This window comes from Grus americana, chromosome 2 (assembly GCF_028858705.1).
Source record: "Grus americana isolate bGruAme1 chromosome 2, bGruAme1.mat, whole genome shotgun sequence".
Taxonomy (NCBI): domain Eukaryota; kingdom Metazoa; phylum Chordata; class Aves; order Gruiformes; family Gruidae; genus Grus; species Grus americana.
Genome location: NC_072853.1, coordinates 4221318 through 4235110, shown reverse-complemented (window position 1 = coordinate 4235110; position 13793 = coordinate 4221318). Strand labels below are relative to the sequence as shown.

The window sequence follows — 13793 nt, the reverse complement described above, 5'->3', positions numbered from 1 at the left end:
TTGCTGGTGTGCTGACCAGTCCACCCAGTCCACCTTCCTGGGTGGACTGAGGTCAACATGTCTTGTGTTGCTCAACTGGGAGACGCTGTCCCAAGACCTCAGTCACTGAGCAGCTGCTCTCCACCCAGTAGATTTAGCTGTTAAACTGGTCTATAACAGGAGAAGCAGCAAGGGAGGGAGAAGCAGCCATCAGATCTCCAGCTGCAAGACCTTCCTAACCCAGGCATCCCTGGTGGGTGTGTTTCTGCTGGCGGATGATGCATATTTAGGAGCTGGTTCCTCCTATTGCTGCTTCATGCCAGAGCCCAGAGAGGCTGGTCACAGTTGATACAGGTATTTGGTGTGTCTCTGGTACAAGGGCTGCCCATTGCACAGGTGACCTCAGGAGTGAGTAGGCTCTTGCACGCTATGATTTATTACCCATGGGTCCTTGGGGGCCCAACCGGTGTGCTCAGTTGGGCAGCTTGTCCAACAGCACCTTACAGTTTTGCTGTGGGGTCAGCGCTTTCCACGTGGGATAAAAGGCATCGCTGAGCCTTACAACATCTCTTATCCAACTGCATCAGTTGAGGCATGCTGGACACAGGATCAGGGTGTGTGTGGGCTCTGCTTGTGCCAATTATTTGATGATGAAGTGGGTACTTAAAACCCGTGACACACTTTGGTAAGTGAGCAACACAATTAGCTCGCTCAGCCAAGGCAAGTTCGCCGCTGCAGACCAGCCCTGGGGTCTCCCTGCTGCCAGACCTTCCTCTGGAGAAGGCCTCTCTTGGACTGGAAGTAAATGCTGTGATGGTTGGATTGTCTCTGGCAAGGCACTGGCTCCTGACCCTGCTGTGATCACGGTGGCTGTGTTGGGGGGATGCTGGAAGTGGGGGCTACCTGGCCTGGCAATCACCACTGAAGACACGCACGAAGTTTTGCTAAGGGCTGGAGATAGACCATGCAGTGACTATGCTGGATGGGACAGAGAGCAGCCCATGGGGAAAAGGGCTTTATGCGAGTGCCTGGAGCCCTGGGTGCACCCCTAGCACCAGCCTTGGCATGGGCAAATCAATTCTCTCTGCCCTGGGCTCTACTTTTTACCTAATCTGGCTGCAGCCCATCATCTAATCGCAGTAGGTCCAACCCTTTCCCAGCCACCTCCATTGTCTGTCCTGGGAACTCCCAGGAAAGGGGAATGGGATTAGAGGGGGAAAATAACCCAGGGAGAATATAGCTAGGACACATTTGGGGTGGGAGTGGGCTGTCTCCAGGCAAGGGGAAGCAGCAGGACCATGACATCCCCCCATGCACCCCTCCCACCGCCCCTTGGCCAGAGTTTGGCTCTGCCTTTGCCTCCCCCATCTTGGTAACTCCCCCATTAGCAGCACTGCAGCACACAGGGATGTACAAAACAGTGAACGCTTTTTATTTCGCTGCTGGAGTGAAACCACTGTAATTTCATAAAACTAAAAAAAAAAAAAAAGTGATTACTAAAAGGCATACATTTTTTTTTCCTTTTTACACAAGATGTAAGTAAACAGACAAGTTTCTTTTTAAAAAGGTTATAAAGTGTCAAGATCCTATACCTCATCTGCATATTCAAAGTGATGCCGTCTGATACAAAAAGCATTGGGTATAATAATTTAGCTATGGCTCAGACAAAAAAAAAAAAAAAGTCATCTGGGCTTAATCTACATACTACTACGATTGCCCACGGAGTTAAAAAGGAAAATATGCAGTTCTTTGTTGCACAGAAAGAAACAGCAGGGAAGTCGAGAGTTCATTGGGAGATCATCGTCTAAAGGGAAGCCGAGCGCGGCAAAAACGACACCCCCCCCTCCCCGGGAATGTCTGCCAGAGCCTGCGAGCGGGACCGCAGCCGGCCCGTGACCCCCCGCTGCGCAAAGAAACCAGCCACATTTTTCTCCCACCAGACAGTATCCCATCCAAATCCACCCACCAAACTGCACCTACCCAGCCCGCTGGAAGCAAGTAAGATATAAAACCCTGGAAACTGCATGGAAGTCACGAATCTCCCTGTGCGCCTTCCCACTGAGACTAATAAAAACCAAACAAACCCAGTGAAAAAAAAAAAAAAAAAGAAAATTACTCGTTCTACTGTAGATAAAGACTCTTTTGCTTCCTCGGGAAATCTGTTACTCATAAACGTCCTCATCTGAAGCTCTCAGCCCAAGCACCACAGTGTCAGCCTTATTGCAAGACTCATGAATTCACAAATGCAAAGTCTTTAAATACACGTCGCCAGACCTTTCTTAAATAAAGAGCTGGCCATTTGTGATGGCCACGTTGCCTTCCTTCCCACCGCTGCCCCCACTATGCGTTCCATACGTCTGGCAAACACGGAGAACAGAAGGGACGCGCGAGCCTCTTAACCGAAACGCAGATAAGGGCACACATGTACCACTGGTGAGAGGACCCAACTATGAATTCTCGCTCAGATTTATTCCCCCACACGAGGTTCAGCCATTGATTCCTGGGCAAAGCCTACAAGCTCTTGGTTTGACGGTTAGGGCACCTCTGCTTTACCGTCCCTTGGGTCTCCACAGCTTTTGCTACCAGTTTGGAGCCCTGTCCCTGCAAACTATGGAAAGATGGTGGGTTTCCATGGAGGGGGTGAGAGAGGTGGATAGCGGTGAGGAGGTATAAAACCAAGTTTGTGCCTTTGCAGAAAAGGGCAGGATAAGGTGGGTGGTTTGTAGCCAAAGCCATGGGGATGTCTGTTCCCTATGACATCTGCCAAGACCCAATGGAGACAACTGGAGCAGTAACAGAATCAACAAATACATCAAATTTTTAAGGCTCTCCTTTCAACATCTTGGCATCTGAGGTGAGACAAGGATTTGTGTACAAGCAGAGATCCAAAAACCAGCCCAAACCATGAGCCCTTGGCCACTTAGGCCTCACTCTGGTGCTATGTGTCTACTGAGCTCCAACTTTCCCTCTTCCTCAACTCTCCCAAGATTTTTGAGAGGGAACTGGGGTCTTTGAGATTTCTAATCCAAAACCCTGTTGGAAGATCCCTCAATTTCCCCAGCCTGTTATGTTTCCATAACCCTCTCTAGGCTGAAACACCAAGGAGCTGGTACCTCAGAGGTAGGAGCCCAAGTCCATATAAAAAAAAATCCCAAATATTTGGCAGTCGAACCTAGAGAAACCTTGGAGTGGGTTCAAGCTATCCATACAAGGGCAGCAGCTCTTGGGCTGCCAAGGTGTCCTGTCCATGGAGCAGCACAGCAGGTGACAGCAAGTTCCAGGACAAGGGGGAGACACCCATTAAAAAAAGAAAAAAAAAATAGGACAATTAAAGCAGCATGGGTTTGGGGTATTTTGCAGTCACTCACAAAACTGAAGAGTGTCAAGATGCTGCTCTGCTAGCCAGAGGTGCTCAGGCCACATGGATTGTACCAGGTCAAGGACATCACTTACACTAGAAGCTCTCTATTTTTAAGGTGGTTGGGTTGATGCTACATAAAGCGAAGGAGCACTGCAAAGCTTGTCCCCCGCTCTGTGTTCCCCCCAAACAAGCCCAACAAGCTGAGATGTGAGTGTACTCTCATCAGAGCTCAGCACCGAGCACTTCCACCATCAAACCCTACATGGAGGAGGTGAAGAGTTCCTGTGGCCAAAGGAGGCTGAATTCAAGCCTCTCTGTCCCCATCCCGATCCCAACTCGAAAGCATCGTGGCTGAAGCCCTGGACCGCTTGCCCTGGGCAATCTGCCATGCAATGCTCCCATGAGTGTGGGTGAGGAAAACATTTCCCCTCCTCTTGCCAGGGCAGAAACATCTCCAAGCCTGCAAAGCAACGGTTCCCACCGCTTTATCCTAAATTCTTCGGAAGTCATGGCACAGACTGTTGTGACTGGGGAGCACATGAGACCACGAGATCTCCTGGCTAAGAGGCATCGGGGCTGTCCCCATCACTGTGCTGAGCCACCTCCTACTGCCCCTGGGGATGAAGCAGCACCTATTTTAGCAGCAGGAGGACACAACGGGGCAGGAAGAGGATGGTGACCCACCCAGTGGGAATGTTGCAATACAGGATCAGGCCTTTTTATCAGTCCAATTTCTCACCCTTCCCAACCAACGCAGAACCTTCAATCACCGCCACCTTCCCCACGAGACATAGGAACCAACAGCCTGGAACGGGGCAGGAGAAACTCAAGGGATCGAGGGCTGTCCCACAATGTGGGGGCTTGGACAGGCCCAAGGTGTGGGGTATGACAGCTCTGGTGCCATGCGTGGAGGGTCTCCACCTCGCTCAGCACCACGGCCCATCCCATGGGATGGCCATCCCTGCCGCGCAGTGGGGTTGGCTCCCATCGGGAGAGAAGTGGCTCTGGAAATGGCTCTGAGCTCCCTCTGCCCACGTGCGGTGGCACAAACTGTCCCCTACCCTTCTGCAGGTACTGAAAGTGTCTAACCAGCCTTCCTCACCACTTATCCCAAGAGATGAACCCTCTGAAGCAAATGTCTCTGGATACTATGTTTCGGAAGGCACACAAACATTTGGAGATACCAAACACAGGGCACTGAAGGCACCTCAAGTTGGGCAGCCTAAAACCACAAGATGCTGGATGACTAGCCCTCCCTTGCCCCAACATCTGCGATCCTCTGCAGCTGCGGGGGGCGAGCAGCAGCGAGCCCAGAAGATACCTGGAGCATCCCTTGGGCCACACATATGCCCTGGTGACAGATGGCGGCCGGCTGTGACCCGGTGCCGAGGATCAGTCTGGGGGGGCCATGGGTGACCTCCCAGGTTCTGCCGGGCAGCGATGGGAGAAAGAAAGGCCAGAGGACGTGCGGAAGACAAACAGGTTTTTTTTTTTAAAGACTTTTTTTTTCCTTTAATTAGCAAATTTTTTCTTATCCTCGTCAAAAGAAAAAACACCCCCACGCCTCCTACATGCCCACCGCTCCAGGTGCTGCAAGCGTTCAAAGGCAGAAAGTTGAGAGATGTTTAATGTCCCGGCTCAAGGACACCTCCGAGTCCACCCCACGAGGGCCCGTGCCGGGGGGGTTTTGGGGTGTCAGGCGTTGCGTTACAGATGCCACTGGGTGTGAGAAAGGCAGGTGCAAAATTTGGTGAAGTGCTCTTGCCAGGAGCACCCAAAATCCCCCAGGACATCTACAGCAAACGCAGCGGTGGAGGATGAGGACGTGCCTCAAGATACACGTTGTGTCCCCAGGGCATCGCAGCCTGAATTGGGGTTTGTGCCGTGGCGCGGTGATGGGAACATGACAGGAGAGAACCCACCACCCTGTGCATTGAATTTGGAAGCTATAAATAAGAGCACCCCACACTTTGGGGGACCCAGTGCTGACCCTGCACCATGGCAAAGCTGGGTGCCTCAAAGCCCTGCCACGGTCTCCCAAGTTTCCCAGCACCTCTGCCTTCGCTGCAGCAAGCCCCCAGGGAGCCCCGTCTGCAGCATCCTAGCTGGCATCGAGGCCATGGGGAGATGGCGAAGTGGCAGAGGGGGCAGCAGAAAGGGAATGGTGCTGGAGGGGACTTAGCTCAGCCCTTCCCACGGCTACGAGGCCAGCACCAAGCTACAAGCCCCCTTCACCCCTCCCTGCTTCCCCCCTGAGGCCACTGCACCATCCCCACCTCCGTCCCCGCTGCTGCAGCCCTTATTTATACGGAAGAGGTGGGAAAGGGTTTCTCCGGGGGTGGTCCGGCCCTCCTGCTCCCCATCCCATCTCAGCTGGCACAGCCCTGCCTGCATCACCCCAAACCAAGCACCCCCTGCCCATCCCTCTCAGTGCAACGGGAGGGAAAAGGAAGGAGGAGGAAGACGATGAAGAACCGTCACGTGAGCTCACTGCCTGCTAACGCCAAGAGTCAAAGGGCAGCGCTGCCTTCCCTCCTCGGGGCTGTAGCTGGAGAGAGCAGCTTTTTTCAGGGGTCCGACAAGACGACGGTGCTGTGGGTGCTGGAACACCTTGGTGGTGCTCCACGTCCCCCCACCCCAGCCCTGGCAGTGGGGCAGCGCGTGGGGTGCACAGGGCTGGGCCAGGGGGGTGAGGGGGTGGGATGCATGCGAGTGCCCGGGTGTCTGTGTGCACGGATTTTGGCAAGAGGTCATTGAGGTTACATGATGCAGCATTTGTTCTTGTGGTTATGAGGGTCCTTAAATCGGAGTCTCTGCTTTGGTCGGTATTTTTCCAAGTACGTCAGCTGCTTGCTGTTGATGGCTCCTCTGCGCTTCCTGCGGGAACAGAAAAGGGCCGGCACAGTCAGAGGTGCGGTGGGAGAAGACCCTGCACCCCAAACCCACCCCTGTCAGGCTGCTGAATCCCCCTGCCTGGAGCAGGAAGGGATTTTGGAGGCTGCAGCTGTGTGCATCCTCCAGGGACGGAGACGGGCACTGACCCCAGCAGCTTTTCTTGCTCATCCACTCTGCCAGTCTTTAGGACATGGAGAGAGCCAGGGAAGAAATGCCTGGGGAGGCTGCCCAAAAGCAGGGTGCCTGCCAAAAGCCCCCAGGGATGCTCCCGGCTGCCACCTCAGCCTCCGACAGCCCCGATGCAAAGGGGGCTCAGCCTGGAGAAGCGAAGACTGAGAGGGGATCTGATCAATGCTTATAAAGTATCTAAAGTATGGATGTCTAGAAAAAGGGGCTAAACTCTTCTCTATGGTGCCCAGTGACAGGACAAGGGGCAACAGGCACAAACTGGAACACAGGAAGTTCCATCTGAACATGAGGAAAAACTTCTTCACTCTGAGGGTGACCGAGCACTGGAACAGGCTGTCCAGAGAGGTTGTGGAGTCTCCTTCTCTGGAGAGATTCAAAACCCACCTGGACATGATCCTGTACAACCTGCTCTAGGTGATCCTGCTCTAGCAGGGGGGTTGGACTAGATGATCTCCAGAGGTCCCTTCCAACCCCTACCAATCTGTGAATCTGTGAATCTGTAAACGCTGGCCCTCCCTTTTCTTCCTCACCCCCTCCAAAAGGAGAGAAAAGCAACCCTGGTGCCCTGAAAAAACCCTGGTAACATGCCAGATCTCCCCATTCCCTTGGAGAAGGGCTGAGTTCTCCCCCGACACCAAAATGCCGCTCGACTTACTGCCGGATGAACTGGATGGCGTCTTCATACTTCATCCCGCTCTCGATCAAGGCCAGCGCGACGAGGACAGGAGCGCTGAAAGGCAAAGGTGGTGGCAGTCACTCCCCAGCCACGCAGCCCAGAGGCTGACATCCCGTCCTGGGGCGGGGGGACACGCTGCGGGGCTGTAACGGTGGCATCGCGAGCAGTCGCCAGCGCTCGCTTTTAGTTTGTAATTTCTTGCCATTTGGCTGTAAGCGCTTCCCCAAGGAGGATTTTGGGTTAAAACCCCTAGGAAGGGGTTGGCAGCTGTCTGATGCTCTTCTAATGAGCACGAGGACTTTGGAGACAAATCTATCGGAAAAGTGGATGTAAATACACGTGCAGAACCTGACCTGCAGTGGGGGGAGCAGTAAAATGCAGCAGCTCTCGAAAAGCATCAGCTCCCCGTTGTAGCAAGAGGCATTTCGTGATATTTCCACGATAAGCTCTTAGCAAAAGCAAAACAGCCACAGGGCACCGGTAGGACAGTGCTGAGCACCCCGGGTCTCCCCCCATGCCCAGGATTTGGCCATGAGAAGTGCAAGGAGGAGGTCAGGCAGCAGCGTCCCCCATCAACGCCTATTCCCACCAAGGTCTCCACTGCATGCGAAAACCCTGCTCAAAGGAGGACTAGGGCAGGCAAGGAGGAGAGCAGGCATGGTTTTCCCCCTCCCTCCTTCATGGGTGGGTGGCAGCCAGGGTGCTGGGCTCTGACTTACCGCCCCAGGCCGGCCACGCAGTGCACGGCCACGCAGCAGCCGGGGTCTTCGCAGAACTTGGTCTTCAACAAGTTGAGCCAATCTTCTACTATCTTGCTGGGGGGAGGCGCTCCATCATCGAACGGCCAATCCTGCAAGGTTGAGGGGAGGAGAGAAATGTTGTCAGACCCTGGGGAAAAAGTCAAGGGATTGCTTTTACTCAGGGTGATGGTGTTTTGGACCTTGGCAGTGGAGAGGCAGATGTGCATGCCAGGAACTGGGCTCACACTGCAGCTCTGCAGGGATGTAGCAGGTTTTGCAGCGCTGTCCGGCATGCAGAAATCCCCTGGCCGCTTCAGCTCAGGGTTTGCAGCCATACAAGTCTAGGTCTGCGGTCCTCCCATCTCCTACAGACAGGTTCAGCCGTCAGGAGCACCTACAGGATCTGCAACATGGTCCCCATGTCCTCCTGCCTCTGCAGAGCAGGGTGGCCATCGCCTGCCTCTTCCCCATTTCGGATGACCACAGTGAGCTTCGGTGTGATGCAACTCCCATCCTTCCCCCCCCACCAGCTCCTGCCTAAATCCAGTGCTTAGGAGCGCAAAGCCATTTTGTAGGAAGTTTGAGCAAAGGTGGCTTGGAGAACGGCTGAAATCTCTGATGTGGTGCTGAAATTCAGCTTGCTGCAACACATGGAGGGAAGGTAAACACACAAGCCCTGAAATGATGCTCGAGGGACCCCCTAATGCCACCATAGAGGTGAAGGGCTCTGTCCTCTGTCTTTTTGGAGGGAGATCCATCCAAACAGGGCCATTTAAATAGCATTCTTTAGGAAAGGAGAAAAAAAGCACCCATCTTCTTCCGAGCTTCATCCTTGAGCTGCCTGGACTCAACATCAGGGCACGGTGATGAACTGGATAAAACGGGTGCTGCATCAAGCACCCCCAGGCCCTGGGCTCTGCTTTGTGGGAACAGAGTCCCCCGCTTCCCTCCCTGCTTGCTTGCGACTGCCACAGCATTTTGGGGAAAGGATGGTCTCTCCCCATGGGCAATGGCAGCCAGTTGAGGTTGTATGTCTCTCCCAAGATGGGGATTTCTCTCCCAAAATGGCTTTGACAGGAGGAGTGTGACCACTCCTATGCACCAGCGGGGGAGAGGGATGGGCAGGGGAGCATCGCTTGGAGGGGATGCGGCATGGTGAGCCCCGGCGTGTGGGAAGCAGGGGGCTGTAATCCTCCGTTTGAGGAGTCACTAAGCTGCCGTGCTGGAGTCATCCTTGGTGTAAGATGGCAAAAGAAGCTGCTGAGCTTCACTTCAGTGTTTGACCAGGTAATGTGATTTCAGTCGGGCTTTGCTAGGAAAGGAGCAGGACGGGCTTCAGGGTGTACTAATGCTTGAGCCAGCCCACCCTGCACAGCACATGTTCGTCTTGCAAGACCATCTCCTCCCCGTAATGCCTGGAAAGCACCGCTTCAGCCATGAGTGCAGATCTCTGGGCTCACACTGAGGATGACATGCCGTACCACAAAATCATAGAATCATGGAACGGTTTGAGGTGGAAAGGACCTTCAAATATCATCGAGTCCAACCCCCCGGCCAAGGGCAGGGACATCTTTCACTAGATCATGTTGCTCAGAGCCCCATCCAACCTGACCTGGAACACTTCCAATGATGGGGCACCCACAACTTCTCTGGGCAACCTGTTCCAGTGTCCATCCTCACCATAACAAAGTTCTTCCTTATATCTGATCTAAACCTACCCTCTTTCAGTTTAAAACTGTTGCCCCTTGTCCTGTCACTACAGGCCTTGGTAAAGTACTACAGGCCTTGGTGAGGCCTTGGCATTGGTGAGGCTGCACCTCGAGTGCTGTGTTCAGTTTTGGGCCCCTCACTACAAGAAGGACATTGAGGTGCTGGAGCGTGTCCAGAGAAAGGCAACAAAGCTGGTGAAGGGTCTAGAGAACGAGTCTGATGAGGAGCAGCTGAGGGAACTGGGGTTGTTGAGCCTGCAGAAAAGGAGGCTGAAGGGGAGACCTGATCACTCTCTACAACTACCTGAAAGGAGGTTGTAGCCAGGTGGGGGTTGGTCTCTTCTCCCAAGTAACAAGTGACAGGACAAGAGGAAATGGCCTCAAGTTGTGCCAGGGGGGAGGCTTAGATTGGACATTAGGAAAAATTTCTTCACGGAAAGGGTTGTCAAGCATTGGAACAGGCTGCCCAGGGAAGTGGTTGAGTCACCATCCCTGGAGGTATTTAAAAGACGGGTAGATGTGGTGCTTAGGGATGTGGTTTAGTGGTGGACTTGGCAGTGCTTGGTTAATGGTTGGACTTCATGATCTTAAAGGTCTTTTCCAACCTAAACGATTCTATGATTCTAAATGTCTCTCTCCATCTTTCCTATAAGCTCCCTTTATATATTGAAAGGCTGCTATAAGGTCTCCCTGGAGCCTTTTCTTCTCTAGGCTGATCAACCCCAACTCTCTCAGCCTGTCTTCACAGCAGAGGTGTTCCGGCTCTCTGACCCTGTTCCAGCTCTCTGACCATGGCCCTCTGGACCTGCTGTTAACAGCTCCATGTCTGTCTTGTGCTGGGATTCCCAGAGCTGGATGCAGTACTCCAGGTGGGGACTCACTCCAGGTGGAGACTGGAGCAGAGGAGAATCATCTCCCTCGACCTGCTGGTCACACTTCTTATGAAGCCCAAGATATGGTTTGCTTTCTGGGCTGCCAGCACACATTGCCAGGTCATGCTGAGCTTCTCATCAACCAACATCCCCAAGTCCTTCTCCTCAGGGCTGCTCTCAATCCATTCATGATAATGGGAATTGCCCCAACCCATGTGCAGGACCTTGCACTCGGCCTTGTTGAACTTCATGAGGTTCTCATGGGCCCACTCTTCAAGCCTGTCAGGGTCCCCCTGGACGGCATCCCTTCACTCTAGGGTATCAACTGCACCGCTCAGCTTGCCGTCATCGGCAAAGGTGCCGAGGATGTAATCAATCCCACCATCTACGTCACGGATGAAGTTATTAAACGCTATTGGTATATCCAACACAGTATATCCATCCTGCACCATAAACCTTCCGACAGTGAAACCCACACAGTGCCAGTTCGGCGGCAGGATTTCTGCCCCACCTCCGATCTGCTGGAAGAGCTGGCCAAGCAGATGTCCACGGCATGGTACACCCATGTCTGGCACAACTTGGCAACCGCCATCAGCTCGAGAGATTGCTCGGGAGCCCCTGCGGCACACAGAGGAGCCGAAAGCAGAGGAGGCATCCAAAACACCCAGGAGGCACGTCCAGGATGGGACCACCACACATGTGGGCACCGCGGATCCAGATGCTGGCACCCAGACACACCACACCAGAGTCAGGCCTCAACTAGCTTGTGCCTATTCCCCAAAGAAAGGGATAGAATATATAGACGTAGTCTATATACAGAGATATATTTGATACAGGTATATACAGAGATACCTCTGTATCTGCACAGATATATCTATCCATAGATACATAGGATATAGATATCTTGCTAGATAAGATATACCTTATACAGTATCTTATATAGTTTCTATATCTAGGATATTGATATCTCCATATATAAAACATGTCCTAGATACAGATATCTCTCTATAAAAGATACTTAGAGAGGTATGTATATCCTAGATATAGAAACTCAGACTGAAGTATCCCAGCCAGAAACAGGGTAAAAGGCAGAATTTGGTCTGTAAGAGAGCAGAGATGATCTCCTACATACAGATTCTATACGCAGGATACAGCTTTCTCTATAAGATACATCCTATAGCATCTATATCTACAGAGATCTGCATCTAGAGGATCTGTACCTAGAGAGAGACTTAGGATCTATATCTATATCTACCTATATCCCAGAGGATTTAGGATATAGCTATCTCTCTGGATACACATTATACAAAGAAAACTATATTTAGAGGATCTACACACAGAGGACCACCCCAGGAGACACGAGGCGCTTCCAAACCCTTCCTAAATAATGAGCAGAGCCTCACTTTCCAGCTGGAGCTGAACTCCCTGGCAGGGCAATCACGCCTGACATCATCTCCAATTACTTATCAGCCAAGATGCAGCCCAGGCAGCTGCCTGCTCTGCCTCCTTGCCTTTTCCTGCTTGCTGCCTGCTCCCTTTCATCCCCCCGAGCTACACCAGCAAGCTGCTGGAAGAGCAAAAAACCCACACCTCCCCCAGATAAGATAACGCCGGGGGTAACGGGAACCATGCGCATCTTCCAAGTGGGATCAGGCGCTCTCATCCCCTGGATGCTTTAAAGCCCGAGCGGCAGGCAGGGAAGGCAGCTGCCGACTCAACCTTTATGAGTCACAGTTTCGGGTGCGTGGGCAGCACTTTCTTTTTTTAAAGCACCAGCCCCACCTCAGCCCAGGAGCGGGGAGCTCACCTGCCTTGCCCTGAGGATGAAGTTGGGCTTCAAACTCCGCTCCCGGGCACGTGCGATGCTGATTCGGTCTATCCGAAACGCAGGTGTTTAGCAGACCCAAGGGATAGGGGTATTTAGGCATGGGGGAGGGTGGGCAACCTACCATGACGGTGATGCCGTCCTTCTCCAGGGGGGTCTTGTCATAGGTCACTTCACACACTCGCACAACCGTGGTGGCACCGTATTTTTTCAGGTCCTGGGGAAGGAAGGAGAAGGAGGGGTCTGAAGAAACCCTGTGGGTCGCACCCCGGTTAACCCCAACACATCCGAGCCCTTGCTATGACCACGCCGTGCCACATCTCTGGACCCACGAGCAAAATGCGCTGTGGTCCATCCAGCCTGGGAAGCACAAGCAAACATTAAATCCCGGGGCACCAAAGCTGCATGGCCACGACAGAATTTTTACCCAGCACCTCCATGGCTCATTGAAGTTGCGAGCGCCAACGGTGCCGTTTATTTTTAAGCCCCGACGGCCACACCAGCGGCCCCTTTACACCCCAGGCAAAGAAATGTCCCTGACGTGGCTGCAAATCCCCCAAAGGAGAAATTATTTGTGCCCGGTGAGGTTTCAACTCCCACTGCAGAAATGCACGGAGGTGGCTGGGGGGGGGGCATCGTAGTGCACCCCGCTGACCGTGCTCAGCATCCTGCAGATTGCACAGGGACTCCTTCTTGACCTCGTTGCTGTATCCAGTCATCGCTCCGATGCGCTGCAGGCTTGGGTGCGGGACTTGGGCTGTTTCCAGCGTGGCTTATCGCCCGCTGCAAGGATTGCCCTGGGATTACGTGTTCGGCCCTGCCAGGCGCCACGTGAGATCGTCCCCTTCAGCGATCCATCTCCATCCCTCCCTGCGCGTGCTTGCCAGACCATGGCAAACCCCTACGCGCTCAGTAGCTTGGCCAAAAATTGAAGAAGCTAGAGGAAAGGGGAACGTTTGCCCCTTCCCACTGGTGCCATCCCCATCGCCTTGTGCGTGGTATGCAGGGGCGTGGAGCGGCTGTTCCTATATCCCACCCTCTCTTCCTGTGGCTCTCCGACCTGGTGGTGCTCACACACGCTTTTTTGGATGTGCCAGTGGGGGAGTTTCCTTTATCTTGGAGGATGCGTCCGGTACCGGCCTGTCAAACCTCCACGTGGTTCAGGTCTATGGCAAAAGTCCCTTGTTGGGCTTGTGCGCAGCCCCAGGTCCCTCTGCAATTACAGCAACATCCCAAAACGCATTCTTGTAAGCAAAAGCTGCTTGTGTCAGCTCGACTGAACCTGCAGGATGTTGCCTTTCCCCCAGGCACTGATAAAAAGAGTAAGTCATAGAATCATAGAATCTTTTACCCTGGACCGCAGACACACATCCATTAATTCCCCCGTAACTCCCAGCTGCTACCAGTGCCGGACGCAGTGCTCCCAGGCAGGGCACCGAGCCCTCCAGCTCCTTGTGCACCACCCAACGCGCTCTGGACATCGGAAAGACACTGGGATATTTGGGATGAAAAGTCCTTATCGACGTGCTGGGAGATGCAGGGGAGGT

The 13793-nt window shown here is 53.3% G+C and overlaps 1 protein-coding gene across 2 annotated transcripts in view; it reads right to left on the bottom strand.

The window, feature by feature from the left end:
• Positions 1-1388: 1388 nt before the first annotated feature.
• The window catches only part of PTP4A3 (protein tyrosine phosphatase 4A3), a 48550-nt gene continuing 36145 nt past the window's right edge, over positions 1389-13793 (bottom strand). For both annotated transcript variants that reach the window (XM_054817110.1, XM_054817111.1), the window contains 4 exons: positions 12371-12463; positions 7820-7950; positions 7080-7154; positions 1389-6217 (listed from right to left, as the gene is read on the bottom strand). In XM_054817110.1, coding sequence (XP_054673085.1) covers positions 6100-6217; positions 7080-7154; positions 7820-7950; positions 12371-12463 — 417 coding nt within the window. In that variant the 3' untranslated portion in view covers positions 1389-6099. The remainder of the gene's footprint in view (positions 6218-7079; positions 7155-7819; positions 7951-12370; positions 12464-13793) is intronic.